At 37.0% G+C, this 15,725-nt stretch overlaps 1 protein-coding gene across 2 annotated transcripts; it reads right to left on the minus strand.

Moving 5' to 3' along the window:
* Positions 1-1,579: 1,579 nt before the first annotated feature.
* On the minus strand, positions 1,580-10,167 carry LOC121296814 (protocadherin-10-like). 2 transcript variants are annotated; one of them, XM_041222639.1, is made up of 5 exons: positions 9,019-9,160; positions 7,255-8,917; positions 4,339-4,397; positions 4,117-4,226; positions 1,581-3,353 (listed from the first exon to the last, which is right to left on the minus strand). In XM_041222639.1, exons 1-5 carry the CDS (start codon positions 9,060-9,062, stop codon positions 3,091-3,093), a joined length of 2,139 nt encoding a protein of 712 aa, XP_041078573.1. In that variant the 5' UTR covers positions 9,063-9,160; the 3' UTR covers positions 1,581-3,090. The 2 variants fall into 2 exon arrangements, with proteins under 2 accessions (XP_041078572.1, XP_041078573.1); XM_041222638.1 differs by having other exon boundaries at positions 1,580-3,353; positions 7,255-10,167.
* Between the last annotated feature and the right edge of the window lie 5,558 nt (positions 10,168-15,725).

Here is a 15,725-nt window from a genome sequence, read left to right on the forward strand (position 1 = left end):
ATTCTATTATCTGACACAGAAGATTTGCATGAATTGCATCTTAATAGTAGTAAAGGGTTATATCTGCTAAGCTTTTTTCCAGGGCAAAGTTTGCTATAATTATGTATTCCAAATGTGAAGCAAACATTGCACTGGGGCAAAAGCTTAATAAATAAATTGTTCCTTTTTTGGGCTGGACTACTGTATACTGTGTGTGTTATATGAAGAATACGGAACAACAGAGGATTCTATTTAATATGCCCTTAAGAAACTTGTCATCCAATTGGACCATAATTAGGGGTTTCAAATGTGGTGCGCCGTACTTGAGAACCTGCTAAGGTCCATATATGAAGTGTGATTCTAATGTTTCTATCTGGAACCAAATTAGAACACAGTTGTTCATATGGTTGATTAGCACTTAGATAATGGGTTAAATATAATCACATTGTGACATGTTAATGATTGATAGCTACTAACCACTTGTAATTAACAAACATTTTAGAGTCAGTTACATAAAAGTTTATGATATAATTGACCATGACTATTGTAGCTGGTTAAAAAATAAGTAGCTTCAATGTCATTTTAATTTATATGTATTATATTTACATAGTACAGGCTTAGAGCCATGTCAAGACAGATATGCCGAAATATTTTGCTTTTGGACGCAGAACACAGCGCAATTGAATTCCATCACTTTTACACTGCATCTATCCAGTATACCAACATGTACACAGCAAAGATACAATTTTTTTTTTTTGTGGACTCTGCCATGTAACGGTAACAATAAATCCTCCAAGTAATATTACACCTGAACAAACTGTATATATGTATTTGTATACATAGAAATGTGCATTAAAGAAGCACACTTTTATAAATACAGGTGTATGGTGAATAATTGTGGTATGCATCATGAATGGATACTTACTTCTCCTTTTTGAACAGATCTCTAAGGGATCCATTTCAGATTTGATTTTGCTCTTCGTATTGCCTGAAAAGAGTCTCAGATTCATCTTCAGCATTACAAGCAAGTCTGATACTTGAATTCCCAGGTATGATTTGGTATGACTAGGTATGATTTGTACAATTCAGTACTTAATTACATCGGACCAAGATGGACATTAAAGTGGTTCATTTAAATTATTTAAGACACAGACAGGAAAAATACAGGGACTAGAATACTTGCTTTTAAATTCTCAAGTCCTGGTCAACTGATATCACACCAGGGGCACACTTCTACTCCTGAAATATCAATTGATACCAGACCAGGGGCACACTTCTAATCCTGAAATATCAATTGATACCAGACCAGGGGCACACTTTTGCTCCTGAAATATCAATTGATAGCAGACCAGGGGCACACTTCTGCTCCTGAAATATCAATTGATACCAGACCAGGGGCACACTTCTACTGCTGAAATATCAATTGATAGCAGACCAGGGGCACACTTCTGCTCCTGAAATATCAATTGATACCAGACCAGGGGCACACTTCTACTCCTGAAATATCAATTGATACCAGACCAGGGGCACACTTCTACTCCTGAAATAGCTTCTGTATTGATGCTTTGGGCCCAAAGTGCCTAAATGTGTTAGTATCTCTATACGGCATGTTTTTAATACAATTATATCAATCTAACAAAATGTGTTTTGCTTTGCCATAACCTGGGTAACCCCTTCATAAGAAGCAGCAATAGTACACTGGGGATCACAGAATTAAATGAAGGGGAAGGAAGCCTGTGTACAGCCAGTGGAGAATTGGAGTCTTTAAACAAACAGAAAGCAAGTGGGTAACAAGGAGCCTTACGAGAAAGTATAATGAATAGAGGGTTTAGCTACAGAGGATTACAGTTAACAGACACCAAGACACAGCAGGACTACAGTGAACTTGCACTTCCTTACCCCTTGTGGTGAGGGCACGAGTTCTGTGTGCTTATCAAAAACCATAAGAAAAGTATGAGCAGCAAACATGTATACATCACATCTAGGAATGTGTGTCTGATTTGCATAACCCTTCTCAAGTACAATACAAAAAACATTTTATTTGAAAATTTATTTACAAGGACGCACATTTCAGGCCAAATATTTCACTTCTGTTTCTGCATTGCTGGTCCTAAAGGCTGCTGTGTGTGTATGACAATGGCTTAACATTACGGGACTCCTCTACCGTAACAGTGTTCAAAATAAGTATCTGTTCAAGTCCTAGAATACAGGTAGAGTGGCTTCAAAGTTATACGTATTAGGCAAAGAGCACACAGGATTATACTATAGCGTAATTTAAAGGTAATATGTAGAATTTTACAACAAGTGGCTGGCAACTTAATATAGTGTCCATATCAGCACCTTAATGTTCAGAAACACATCAGTCATTTAACTAATTAACTTTCAATGACAGCTCACTCCCCAATTACCATTAGTCCATAATACAAATTAACAATAATGCATTTAGTAAAGAAAAGTATTGATCATAAATACTGACATCCAGTCATCTTAATACAAATGTTGTATGGCTTCCTTTCTGTCTCTCAAAGCATGTACAAGCTTTTGCATAAATCAGGCTTGCCTGCTCAATACTTGAGGACTGTTATCTTTTCACTGAACTCCACTTGATCTAACAATGGTTAGAACGGGAGTCTGAACTGTGGAACAGATACATTGATGCTTCCACTCCAGATGTAAAACATTTAATCAGAATCAACATTTATGAGGATGAGGATGTCAACACAACAGTACCGCTGTATATTATTATTATTATTATTATTATTATTATTATTATTATTATTATTATTATTATTATTAGTTTGACACCATAAATTAGGCCAGTTTTAGTACATTTTTCATTGTACCATATTTGCTGATCTTCCCAATCTTTGCCTGTGCATCAATATGTGCAAAAAAGTAGAGAAACTCAAATGCATCTGTTTTAAGGTACTGTTTCCAGACATGCTGCTTGTTGAGTAAAAATGACATTACATGATTATATTACACCATAGTGCTTTGACTGTAAACTACGTCACCCACAAGCAACTCTGTGCAGTGGCTGCCATGCAACTGCAGTTCTGTTGCATTTGTGCATTTAAAAAAAATGTCTTTCAGAATACGTTACGTCATTTGTTAAAAAAGGTCATTGTTTATGACACCATCTTCTTTGGGGTCATAATTTGAAATGAACTTCTTTTTCTTCCCAAAAGTGGAAAAGGAATTCTTAACATCTAGGTCGCTGAGCTGCATTGGCTTGCTGGTGGGCTGTAATGTCGGCGTGCCAGGGATGTAGACGTTGTGTTGATAATCAGGGGATGGGTGAAGCTGATATTGGGGCCCATACCTAGTCCAAGCCCGATCGCTCAGCCCGATGGCTGGGGAGGGTATCTTATAATCTGTTGGAAAACAAAGTTGTTGTTTGTTTGTTTTTTTTTTTAAATAATAACAGTAATTATTGCAATGTGTAGGTATTTAATGTAGTGTATTTATTTACTTTACTGAACTAAACCTAGTGCTCTTATGCAAGATCTCTATGTAACACTTTGCGTCTCCATTGCGCCCAAGGTAAGAGTTTTTCACCAAGCGGACTCAAAGTACAAAATAAAACAGAACAGCTACTCAAAAGTGCAGATACCAACTAACAGTGTGTACTGGTAATAACCCTAACCCTAACCCTAACACTAACCCTAACAGTGTATACTGGTAATAACCCTAACCCTAACCCTAACCCTAACCCTAACAGTGTATACTGGTAATAACCCTAACCCTAACCCTAACCCTAACAGTGTATACTGGTAATAACCCTAACCCTAACCCTAACCCTAACACTAACCCTAACAGTGTATACTGGTACTTCAATATATCCACCTATTAAAGAAAAACCCTGAACAGCTATTAAGACTATAATGTATTATGTAGGCCAAAACTAAAGAGTGCTGGTGGAAGCTGGTATTAACTGAAAGGCATGCGTGGTCGTAGGCAGTTTAAAGCATGCAGTGCAGGTTTATGTAGCGTATATGTGTGCTTGATTGTGGAGGGGAGATAGAAAATAGAATAGATACACTCACGGAAATATTTACAAAATGAAGGGTTTTGCTTTGGATTTAAAGTGTATCCAGAGAATGAAGAAAGGCGGAAGGACTAACGTATCTCACGTACCCCGCATGTGGGTTCCCCAAGTCCAGTATTGACCACCAGCCACAAAATGTTCCGATTCTCTCTGAATCGCCTTCCGGATAAGGGTTCCGTCCATATTCATCGAGCTGTAGCTGTGAAACATGACATCAATACACTCACCACACGTAGGCTATCATAAAGTAATACAAAGTACGATAAACACAGAAACATTTAATGCAGCAAATGAAAGCGTTAAAAGCATACCCTTTTAATGCAGAGTTCGGAGTCTTTGATAACGGCCAGTCGTTGTTAGGTTGTTTTATCTGCAAAAATACGAATAAAGTTATGCAAAAATACGAATAAATATCCTGCACAACCTACAGAATATGCACTGCAAAACAGCAAACACCGACAACAATACTACTACTACTACTACTACTAATAATAATAATAATAATAATAATAATAATAATAATAATAATAATAATAATAACAGCATTTTGTAAAAGGTATTCCAATGCTATTCTTCATTAATTTATTTATTAGCAGTTTAACTAACAAGGGTAGGTAGGTAGGTAGGAAGATAGATAGATAGATAGATAGATAGATAGATAGATAGATAGATAGATAGATAGAAAGATAAGATAAATATTGCTGTATATGAAGCCGTATCTTTCGAGCTCGGTTTTACCCTATAGCACTAAACAGTAAACGGAATATTACTTAGACATTACTGAAAAAATACATTTAAAAAAAAAACTGTGTTGACTCGTTTGCAGATAAGTATATCAAGGAAAATTTAAGAGAGCACACATTAAATTATGGTTATATATAACTCGACTGCCCTCTACTGTTCCGAATTGTTGTTGCGCTGCTTTCAGAGGTACTTTGGCCCCTCGGGTATACCCTCGCTGCAATGTATTTTTCTTTGAACAGAGGTTACACACCAGGGGGCGTGAAGACACGTATCGCCCCGCTGCTGGTGCTTTTCTTCAGTTTCCACGTAGCCACATAATGAAGATTCCATGCTCTATTAATTCACTTACAGCAGCTAACAAGGTAGCTGTGGTGTAAGCTTATTACAAAATCAGCATGCAAAATACCTTGCTCAATCCATGTAAAACCAATTAAAATCACCAGGATGAAACAAGAAGCGTATAATCTTCAAACGAATCCTCACAGACCAGGGAATTAATAATAAGTTTGTTTTTAAAGAATATATATACTTTTTTTTTTTCAGCAGGGTCGTTTGATAATGAGCTAATGTACCAGTGGCTTATATTTTAATGACGATTGCTTTGGGGGAAGCTGAACAGGACTAAAAATAATTGTTCTTGTGGCTGCTAACATTTTTTTTATTATTATTATTATTTATTTTATTTATTTATTTATTTATTTATTTTGTGTGGGTTATCTCCCTAATGCATATGCTGCGTCAAATGAAAGAGAAAAACAATAATTGCCTTTCTGTTTGAATGAGATCACCCTTCTCCCTTTGTGCTTTACTTGATATGAATGTCAGGCAAATTGTTAGTTGAAAAGGAATTTAATGGGGGCGCATATTTTAAGATATCTGGTAAAATAGAGATAAGGAAAAAACATACGGTTTTCTAATTATACTGTGGAAGAAAAACTGTTGAACCGTAAATGCTTCTAGCAGTTTAAATGCAATTACTTTTTGTTATTTTTTTTACTTTTGAATCACTAATCCTGACCTCAGATTGATGTGCATTTACGTCATCTCGAATTACTCTATCGCTTACTGTAGTTATCTGCAAAATATTGTTTTAATTGAGCTTTTAAAACATACCCCTACCTTCACCGCCCAATGCTGACGGTATTACTGAAATAGCAGCGACTCACTGAATTAGACAACATCTGATAGAACAGAACAGAACAGGAAAGTAATGAGTTAAAAAAAAAAAAAAAAAAAAAAAAAAGTTTTTATTTTTCCACAATGTATTTGCAGGCTGCTGCTGTCATCTAGCGGAATTGAGTGGTACCGTTTTTTGTAAATTACTGCTTATTTCGTTTGACTGTGCTGTATATATGTTTAGAAATGTCAACTTAAAAAATCTGAGGAACATCTCAAACAAAATTGTAGAATCTGTTATAAAATTATGAGTGTAATGTTTGAATTAATAAAGATGAATGCACACTTGCGTGTGATAGAATTGAAATACTAAGCAACACAATGTGTGCGAGTGACGTGCTGGCGCTTCGTGATGTCCATGCTAATAATTGTACATTACTGCGATACATAATCCTGTTATTTAGCAACACAATGTAGTTTTCTCTTCTTCTTATTTCTCTTTTTTATTATTTTACATACACTCAGAAAAAAAAAAATAATAATACTATTCCTAGGTGTTCTATACGGAACCTCAAGACTGCTGCTCTTTCAGTTCTATAACCATTCTAACACACAGAACAGTTGGGGGTTCTATATATAATTGATTCAATGTGAAGCCTATGAGTTCTAAATAGAATACTTCGGGGATCCATAATTTGATGTTACATATGGAACACCTAAGGGCTCCAAATATGGAGCAGCCTATCAAATTTGGAACCTCCATTCTAAATCCAACCAGTCAGTTCTTTAGAACCCATTACAGTCATTTTTTTAGTCAATATATAAACCCTGACTACAATAAGGGTTCCAGAGGCGATAGTAGCCTTGTGGTTCCCTATAGGACTCCCAGTCTCTTTTCTAAGAGTACAGACAGCATGTATCTTGAACTCCATAGTTAATAATTCACTGTAAATGTAAAATCAAGCTAAATCTTGTTCAAATAAATAATAAGATAGAAATGGGACAGGGTAGCAGCAGCCTAGGCGAAATAGGTCATTTAGCAGAGATTTTGCTAAGGTCCCTGCGATAAACTAAAAGTAAAACTTCTTGAAATAAGTGTAAAAATGTCCAACTTCACCAGAGCATTTACAATACAATCTAAAACAAACTGATATCGATATATTTCAATATTGCACATCTGCTTTTGGGGGGTATAGTTTAAATGTATAGTGTATAGTACATACATACATACATACATACATACATACATACATACGCTCGAAACAACATACTAACGTGTGTGTGTGTGTGTGTGTGTGTGTGTGTGTGTGTGTGTGTGTGTGTGTGTGTGTGTGTGTGTGTGTATGTGTGTTCATATTCATGTTTACCTCGTTGGGTGCATTAGCACGCTTATTTACAGTGTGGCTGTGGTTCTGTCCGCCCCAGCCTGTCGCCAAGTTATCGGTACCTTTAGCATTGTTCTTGGGTTTCGTCGAGCTGCAAGGTTTCAGAAACATAAAGTCACTTTTGGCCGATTCCGGGGTCAAACACAGTTTGTAACAATACGCTTGAGAAAGGGGTCCGTTTCCACTGACTTCCACACAGCTGGTGGGCACCTTGGATCCAGATGATATCTGAAGGTTAATGTTGGATTTGTGAAACACCTCAGTAGATGCCTCGGATCTGAAACCGCAGCAAGTCGACAAGGAGAAGCTGTTTTCCCTCGTGGAGTGTTTGTCCTTGTAGCATTTTACGGCTGCTAGGATAATTATAGCCACCAGAAATATGAATGAAATGGAGCTTAAAGAAATTATTAAGTATAGAGCTATGTTAGAGGGGGATTCCTGGCTCAGAGCAGGGTCGCTGAAATCAGAGAGGGTTTCTGGCACACTGTCAACTACTGATAAGATGATGGAAACGGTGGCTGAAAGGGGTGGTTGACCGTTGTCCTTCACTAAAATGACTAGCCTTTGCCTTGTGGCATCTTTGTCTGTAAATCTGCGTATTGTCCTGATTTCTCCTGTGTACAGAGCTACACTGAACAACCCCGGGTCTGAAGCTTGCAGAACCTGATATGAAAGACGCGAGTTCTGCCCAGCGTCTGCATCTAACGCAGTTATTTTCGCCACAAGATAGCCAGCGTCAACGGACCTGGGCACCATCTCCGTGGATACCGTGCCGTTTTTTGGTAAAGGGGAAACAATAACCGGGGCGTTGTCGTTTTGGTCCAGAATAAAAACGTTGACAGTAACGTTGCTGCTAAGAGGTGGGAATCCTGCGTCTTGGGCTTGAACTCGAATTTGAAAGTTTCTAAGTTGCTCATAGTCAAAGGAGCGCAGCGCATAGATATTACCGTTGTCTGAGTTGATTGAAACATAAGTAGACACGGGCATGCCCTGAATCTGCCCCCCGAGAATAGAGTACGACAGATAAGCATTCTGATTAGAATCAGGATCAAAGGCAGTCACCGAGCAAATCGAAGCCCCGGGGGGATTATTCTCAGTCACATAGACTGTGTATGATGGTTGAACGAATCGTGGAGCGTTATCGTTCATATCTGAGACTTGGACTAATATTGTTTTCCTAGTGGAAAGAGGGGGTGAACCCAGATCTCTTGCTGTGACAGTAATATTGTATTCTGAGACAGTTTCACGATCCAAAAACGCACTGGTAACCAAAGTGTAATAGTTATCGAAAGACGAGTGTAATTGAAAAGGGGCATTATTTGAAATCTCACAGTCTACGTTGCCGTTGCTTCCTGAATCCCGATCCATGACACTGATGACAGCTATTACAGTCCCGGGAGGTGCGTCCTCTTGAACAGGTGTGGACACAGAAGTTAAAATTATTTCTGGTGCATTGTCGTTTATATCAAGAATATCAACCAGTATTTTGCAATGCACAGCCACGGCAGATGGACCCTTATCTTTGGCTTGCACATACATTTCATAGATGCTTGATTTTTCAAAATCCACGATACCTTTGACTCTTATCTCCCCGGTGTGTGAATCTACACTAAAGAGTTCCCGCACCTTCGAGGGGACATGGTCACTGAAAGAAAAATACATCTCCGCGTTAGAACCCTCGTCCACATCTGAGGCATTAAGTTTAATAACCAGTGTACCCCGTGGGGCATTTTCCACCAAACTCACCCGATAGGAAGATTGGTCAAAAACAGGCACGTTATCGTTAGCATCTAAGACACTAATAGTGATTTGTGCCGTGCCAGATCGTTCTGGCATCCCTCCATCTACAGCTGTCAGCCTCACTTGATGGATCTTTTGTTGCTCTCTATCCAGGGGCGTCTCAAGCACCAGCTCTGCGAATTTACTGCCGTCACTCTGTGTCTGAATATCCAGGGAGAAATGTTCGTTGGCGCTGAGTAGGTAAGTGCGGAGAGAGTTGGTACCCACGTCGGGGTCTTGCGCGCTCTCCAGCGGGAACCGGGAGCCCGGAGCTGCTGACTCTGTGATCTCCAGCACGAACTCGTTCCGGGGAAAACTGGGAGCATTGTCGTTCACATCCAAAATCTCTACTTCCACTCTAAACAGTTCCAATGGGTTTTCGATTACAACTTGCAAGGGCAAGAAACAAGTCGGGCTTAGTTCGCACAATTCTTCACGGTCAATTTTCTCATTCATAAATAAAATTCCATTTTCTAAATTCACGTCTAAGTATTGTTTCCTAGCACCAGAAACAATTCTGAATCGGCGAGCGGAGAGTTTGGCAACATCTAAGCCCAAGTCTTCAGCTATATTGCCAACAAAAGCTCCGTGCTCTAATTCCTCTGGTATTGAGTAACGTATCTGACCAGAAACTAAACCCAGGATACACTTGAGCAAAACAAGACAGACATATTGCCTTCCTAACGTCCATTTTATTTGCAAAGTTGTCGGGTCCATTGCAGCTGTTTAACATATACAGGCTTGGAGCGTCTTATTGCTCTGTTTTTATAATTAGCATGATAGAAATTATGGTTTAAAAAAACTTTTTTTTTTTTTTTTTTTTTCTCGAAAGCAGAAGTGGTTCTTTGTTTAAAGGCGCTTGAGGAAATTGCAATTCTCAAAAAATAAAACAAAAACAAAACTTTCCAGTTCCAATGTGCTGAGCGTTCTTTTTCCCGTTCCCCAGTCTTCTTGTTCCACCAGTCGTGTGTGAGTGTGTGTGATACTTTGTCTTTGATTTTTCACTGTATTAGGCATTTTGGAAGCGCTGGTAGGGGAGGAACAGAGTTCTTATTCAGTACCGTATTGGAGGACAGCGACATCAGAGCTTCTGCAGTAATTGCAGTCCGGGCATTTTAACCCCTTCTGCACAACAGTACATGTTAAGATCTGCAATGACACTTAATATTATTATTATTAAGATTATTTTATTTTGTTTTTTTTCTGAAGTGAGGCTTTTCACATCATTTTTTTTTCAAAGCGTCCGTCACTTGATACATATTATGTTATCTTTCTTTTACGCTCTATCGGCGATATAGGATTTTTTAAATACATTTTTGCAACAAGCCTTGACACTTTTTTTATTGGCGGAATAAAGCAGAAGTAAGGGTTTTTATTATTATTATTATTATTATTATTATTATTATTATTATTATTATTATTATTATTATTATTATTATTATTCACGTGTTGTAGCCTGCTGTCTATAGTGTAATCCCCTCATATCATGTAACTGTTAAAGCAGAATCACTGCCAGTCAGCAAGCGGTTGGTGTCTGGTCCTGACACCCGACTGCACATTTGTATTTTAATTAACAAAGCAATGTGTACTATACCGCTCAGAATATACAGATTCTCTCAATTGGAAACGTTTGTAATAAGCCCAGAAAATTGAAGAAAGTAAACAAAATAAATAAATAAAAGTTTTAACAAGTTTTAAAAACAATGCTTTAAATAACCATAAAACACAGTCTGTTCAGAGACTTAACATCCGGCAGATGGCTAAGCTTTTACAGAAATGATTACATTTTGTAAAACACGGTTTTCATTGGGTTCCTCTTCTTTTTAATTAACAGAGAGGGGGATTACAGTACAGCTATCCGGGATCAGCCATACCCGAACAGATAAATACAAATGTTTTTTTTTTTTGTTGTTGTTGTTGTTGTTGTTGTTGTTTTTTTAAATAAAGTAATCCCCGCTCTCTATGCTAGATGTAACAAAGCGTCTCCAATGCTCGCTACACTTAGTTGAATTACAGATTTGATTCTTATCTCCAGTGTATTGTCAAAGAAATGTAGCCGAGCTAAATGAAGAAGATTACCGATATATCACACTGTATTGGCAGAAGCAAATGTCAACGCATCCTATAAAAAAAGACATATATATATATATATATATATATATATATATATATATATATAGATATATATATATATATATATATATATATATATATAAAACCTTGTTTTGTCACAGTTATCTTAAACTTAAAAAGCCTGAAACTGTTATTCGTTGTTCTTTTTCATTCATCCTCGATTGTCAAAGGTGTATCTTTGTCTTTACTTTTCCTATGCCTATGGAGCGTGGGAAATAACACGAATTTGCTTACGTAATTTAAATTGTGAAAAATCCCTATCGTTATTATGGGTACAAAATCAAATATGATCCTTGAGCGCCATCTAATGGATTTTTGTTTAACTGATATAATTTTTCAAGAATTTAAATACGTGATTTTTGCCATTTATAAGGCAATATTATTTAACAGAAAAAATAACATAAGACATACTTTTTTGTAAACGTTTTTGAAACTGGAGGTATACATCTGTTATCCATCATAAGGGATTGGTTATTTGAACCAAAAATAAAATAAGGTCTCCAGAGCAAGACAAGACTGGAAGACATTCTGTACAAAAAAATAAAAAACCGACAACAATCCACAACTGTTCAATGAATATAAAACTGTATTTGAAAGAAAAAGCCTTTGAAAATATTTCATTAAGTAAATTATAGCTTTGTAAAAAGTGCCCAATATTCGAAACAGTAAATAATCCCCTAAAATATTGACAGTGTGCCTTTGTGAAATGTATGTCCAGATTACATTTTTGAATGTATGATGCAAAAAAAAAAAAAATACATTTATAACATAATCAAAAATTGATCCTGGAGCGACACCCACTGTTCTTTTTGAGGTCCTGTAGAAAATTAAATAAAAAGAGAATCGTAAAAGAGTGTGACACAAATAATACAATTTCAAGGAGTCAAGCTTCTACACTTTTTAAATAAGTTATTATTATTATTATTATTATTATTATTATTATTATTATTATTATATCACGTAGAATCGACATAACTACAAACCCATTGGGCTTTCTGAGATTCTACAGGAGAAAATAAAAAACGTAAATCATTCAAAGTTTAGTGATTTAGTGCTGTTACCATGGCTACAGAAGACGCTCTGCTGCACACATAGAAACTGGATCATATGAAATTTCCTTTTTTTAGTATCCATATACACTGAGTGTACAAAACATTAGAAACACCTTCCTAATATTGAGTTGCACCCTCGTTTGTCCTCAGAACATCTTCGATTCATCGGGGCATGGATACAAGGTGTCGAAAACTTTCCACAGTGATGCTGGCCCATGTTGACTCCAATGCTTCCCACAGTTGTGTCATGTTGGCTGGTGGTGGATCTTTACTTTGAATAGTTTGTTCCATCTCATCCCACAGATGCTCAATTGGATTGAGATCTGGTGGCTGGGCAGGCCACTGCAGTAAGCTGAATTCACTATCAAGTTCCTGGAACCATTCCTGGACAATCCTAGCCTTGTGGCATGGGGCATTATCCTGCTGAAAAAATCCATTAGCAGATGCATACACTGCTGCCATGAAGGGATTCACCTGATTGACAATGATGTTCAGATATCCTGTGACATTCAAACGTTGTTCCACTTTTATCAAGGTGCCCAATGTGTGCCATACAAACACACCCCACACCATCACACCACCACCAGCCTGCAATGTTGACATGCGCCATGATGGATGCATGTACTCATATGGTTTTCTCCATACCCTTGTCCTCCCATCAGCATGAAACAGCAGGAACCGGGATTCATCAGACCAAGCAATGTTTTTCCAATCTTCCAGTGTCCAGTGTTTTTGTTCCTTAGCCCACTGCAACCACAGTTTCTTGTGTTTTGCTGAAAGAAGTGGAACTCTGTTAGGTTGTCTGCTGCCATACCCCATTCGTGTCAAGGTACGACGAGTTGTGCATTCTTTTATGGGTCTTTAAGCACCAATGTTGTACTGGACTGTCAGTTGACTAACTGTAGCCCGTCTGTTGCGCTGCAAAATTCATGTCAATGAGCTGTTTTCGACCACTGGCCTGCCGTTGGCTATGTCCTTTGGGATGTGGACCATCCTTGATAGACACAGGAAACTGTTGAACGTGAAAAACCCAGGAGCGTTGCAGTTTTTGACACACTCAAACCGGCGTGCCTGGCACCTACTACCATACTCCATTCAAAGGCACTTAAATCTTTTGTCTTGTCCATTTACCCTCTGAATGGCACACATACACAATCCATGTCTCAATTGTGTCAAGGCTTAAAAATCCTTCTTTAACCTGTCTCCCCTTCATCTACACTGATTGAAGTGGATTTAACAGGTTACATCAATAATGGATCATATATTTCACCTGGATTCACCTTGTCAGTCTATTTCATGGTACTTGTACACTCAATGTATATATAACAACTTGTTTCATTCCCTTTACCTTCAAAAATGATCATTGGGTGACCCCTACTGTCCTTTATGTGAATAGCAGCTAAAATAATCAGTCACAGTCAGGAAGTTGAGTTATTCTATTGGAAGATCCCAAAACAAAAAAGCTATTTCTTCGTTCTGTTTGTTTGTTTATTTTTTCCTCCATTAGCACAGTAACAAGTATTTACCTCTTTGGGGAAATATATAAATAAATTAGGAAAACCGACCAAAATAAAAATGTTTGTATCCAATATAAAAACGCCGGGCAGCGCCCGTGGTTAGAACCTCTGGGATATACTCCCACAGATAGGAATTGAACAATTTCAACGGAAGTAACCGCTGAGCTAAGCCGGCGCAACTGTTCCAGCAGCTAAATGACTTTATAACACCGTCAGCTATACTTTCTGCAAGAAGGGAATGCGGTACTAGACGTAAAACACATAATCCATGTTTACTTGTGAGACGTCACATGGGTTGTAAGTGTCTGTAACATTTGAATGTTTTTTCTTACTGAGAAAAAGAGAGATATTGGTCGCAGGAAGTCGTGTATTGTCACGAGTAAGCACTCAGGCGTTGTAGAGATCACGCCAGAGATTTCACTCAAAATAATTTCAACCAGGGATCTGGAACCAGGTGCACTACCTTTTTATTTATTATTATATTTATTTTTATTTTTTTAATATAACAGTAGTAGTGCTCATAATAAAATCACAAAATAACGTCAAAAGAATACGGTAACCTATTTCTCTGCATTCAGTAAAATACACACATATAGATCGATCTTTAACACACTGTAAGCTAGTGTTGAAGATTCGTTATGGACTTGTACAAGCTAGTTGTGAATAATACTTGATTATATATATATATATATATATATATATATATATATATATATATATATATATATATATATATATATATATAATTACACACACACACACACACACACACACACACCTTTTTTTAATCCCTTTACCTTAAAAAATGATCATTGGGTGACCCCTACTGTCCTTTATGTGAACAGCAGTTAAAATAATCAGTCACAGTCAGGAAGTAGAGTTATTCTATTGACAGATCCCAAAACAAAAAAAGCAATTTCTTCGTTCTGTTTGTTTGTATGTTTTTTTCTCCATTAGCACCGTAACAAGTATGTACCTCTTTGTGGAAATATAAAAATAAATTAGGAAAACCGTCCAAAATAAAAATCTTTGTTTCCAATATAAAAACGCCGGGCAGCGCCCGTGGTTAGAACCTCTGGGATATACTCCCACAGATAGGAATTGAACAATTTCAACTGAAGTAACCGCTGAGCTAAGCCGGCGCCGGTATTTTAGCACATAAATGGCTTTATAACATCGTCTGCTATACTGCAAGAATAACGGTTGCAGTACTATAGATGTAAAACAATTCATGCTTATTTGTAAATCACATGGGTTGTAATACTGTCTGTAAAGTTGTAATATTTGTCTGTAAACATTTTAATATATATATTATATAATTATTATATATTATATAATATATATATATATATATATATTATATAGATATATATATTATATGAAGACTTTTTGTTCCTATCAGTAAGTTCAAGAACAATATGTTCGTTATCTGCATTAAGTTCATATTATTAGGAAGTAGTAGTGTGTGGTTTTTTATATGTGTTATTATTTCTCCATGTTATTTGTGCATCTTAAGGTTTCTTGTTTGCAGCTGTTCACTGTTACGCGCGCAACAATCCACAGTGCATTAATTGCAAAGCATTTACGTAGGTATTTACAGTTATGTTATTATATTTGTAGCCTATTTTTCCCCAAACATTTTTCAGCTAACTAAATTAACCAACATAACAAGTCACTAATAGAAACTGTAACTGTACAAACGTATTGCATATCAAAATACGGAGAGTTGAAATACAAAGCAAACAAAAAAATATCAAAACTATATACACAGTATATTAGCACCGTAACAATTGTATGTGCCTCTTAGGGCCAAAATATAAATAAATTAGGAAAATTCAACCAAAATAAAAATCTATCTAGCCAATATACAAACGCCGGGCAGCGACCGAGACCACTGTCTCCTGAAGCAACCACTGAGCTAATGTTTCTGGTACAGATGTTAAAACATAATTACGTCACATGGGTTGCAACA

The sequence above is a fragment of the Polyodon spathula genome, chromosome 22 (assembly GCF_017654505.1).
Source record: "Polyodon spathula isolate WHYD16114869_AA chromosome 22, ASM1765450v1, whole genome shotgun sequence".
Lineage (NCBI taxonomy): Eukaryota > Metazoa > Chordata > Actinopteri > Acipenseriformes > Polyodontidae > Polyodon > Polyodon spathula.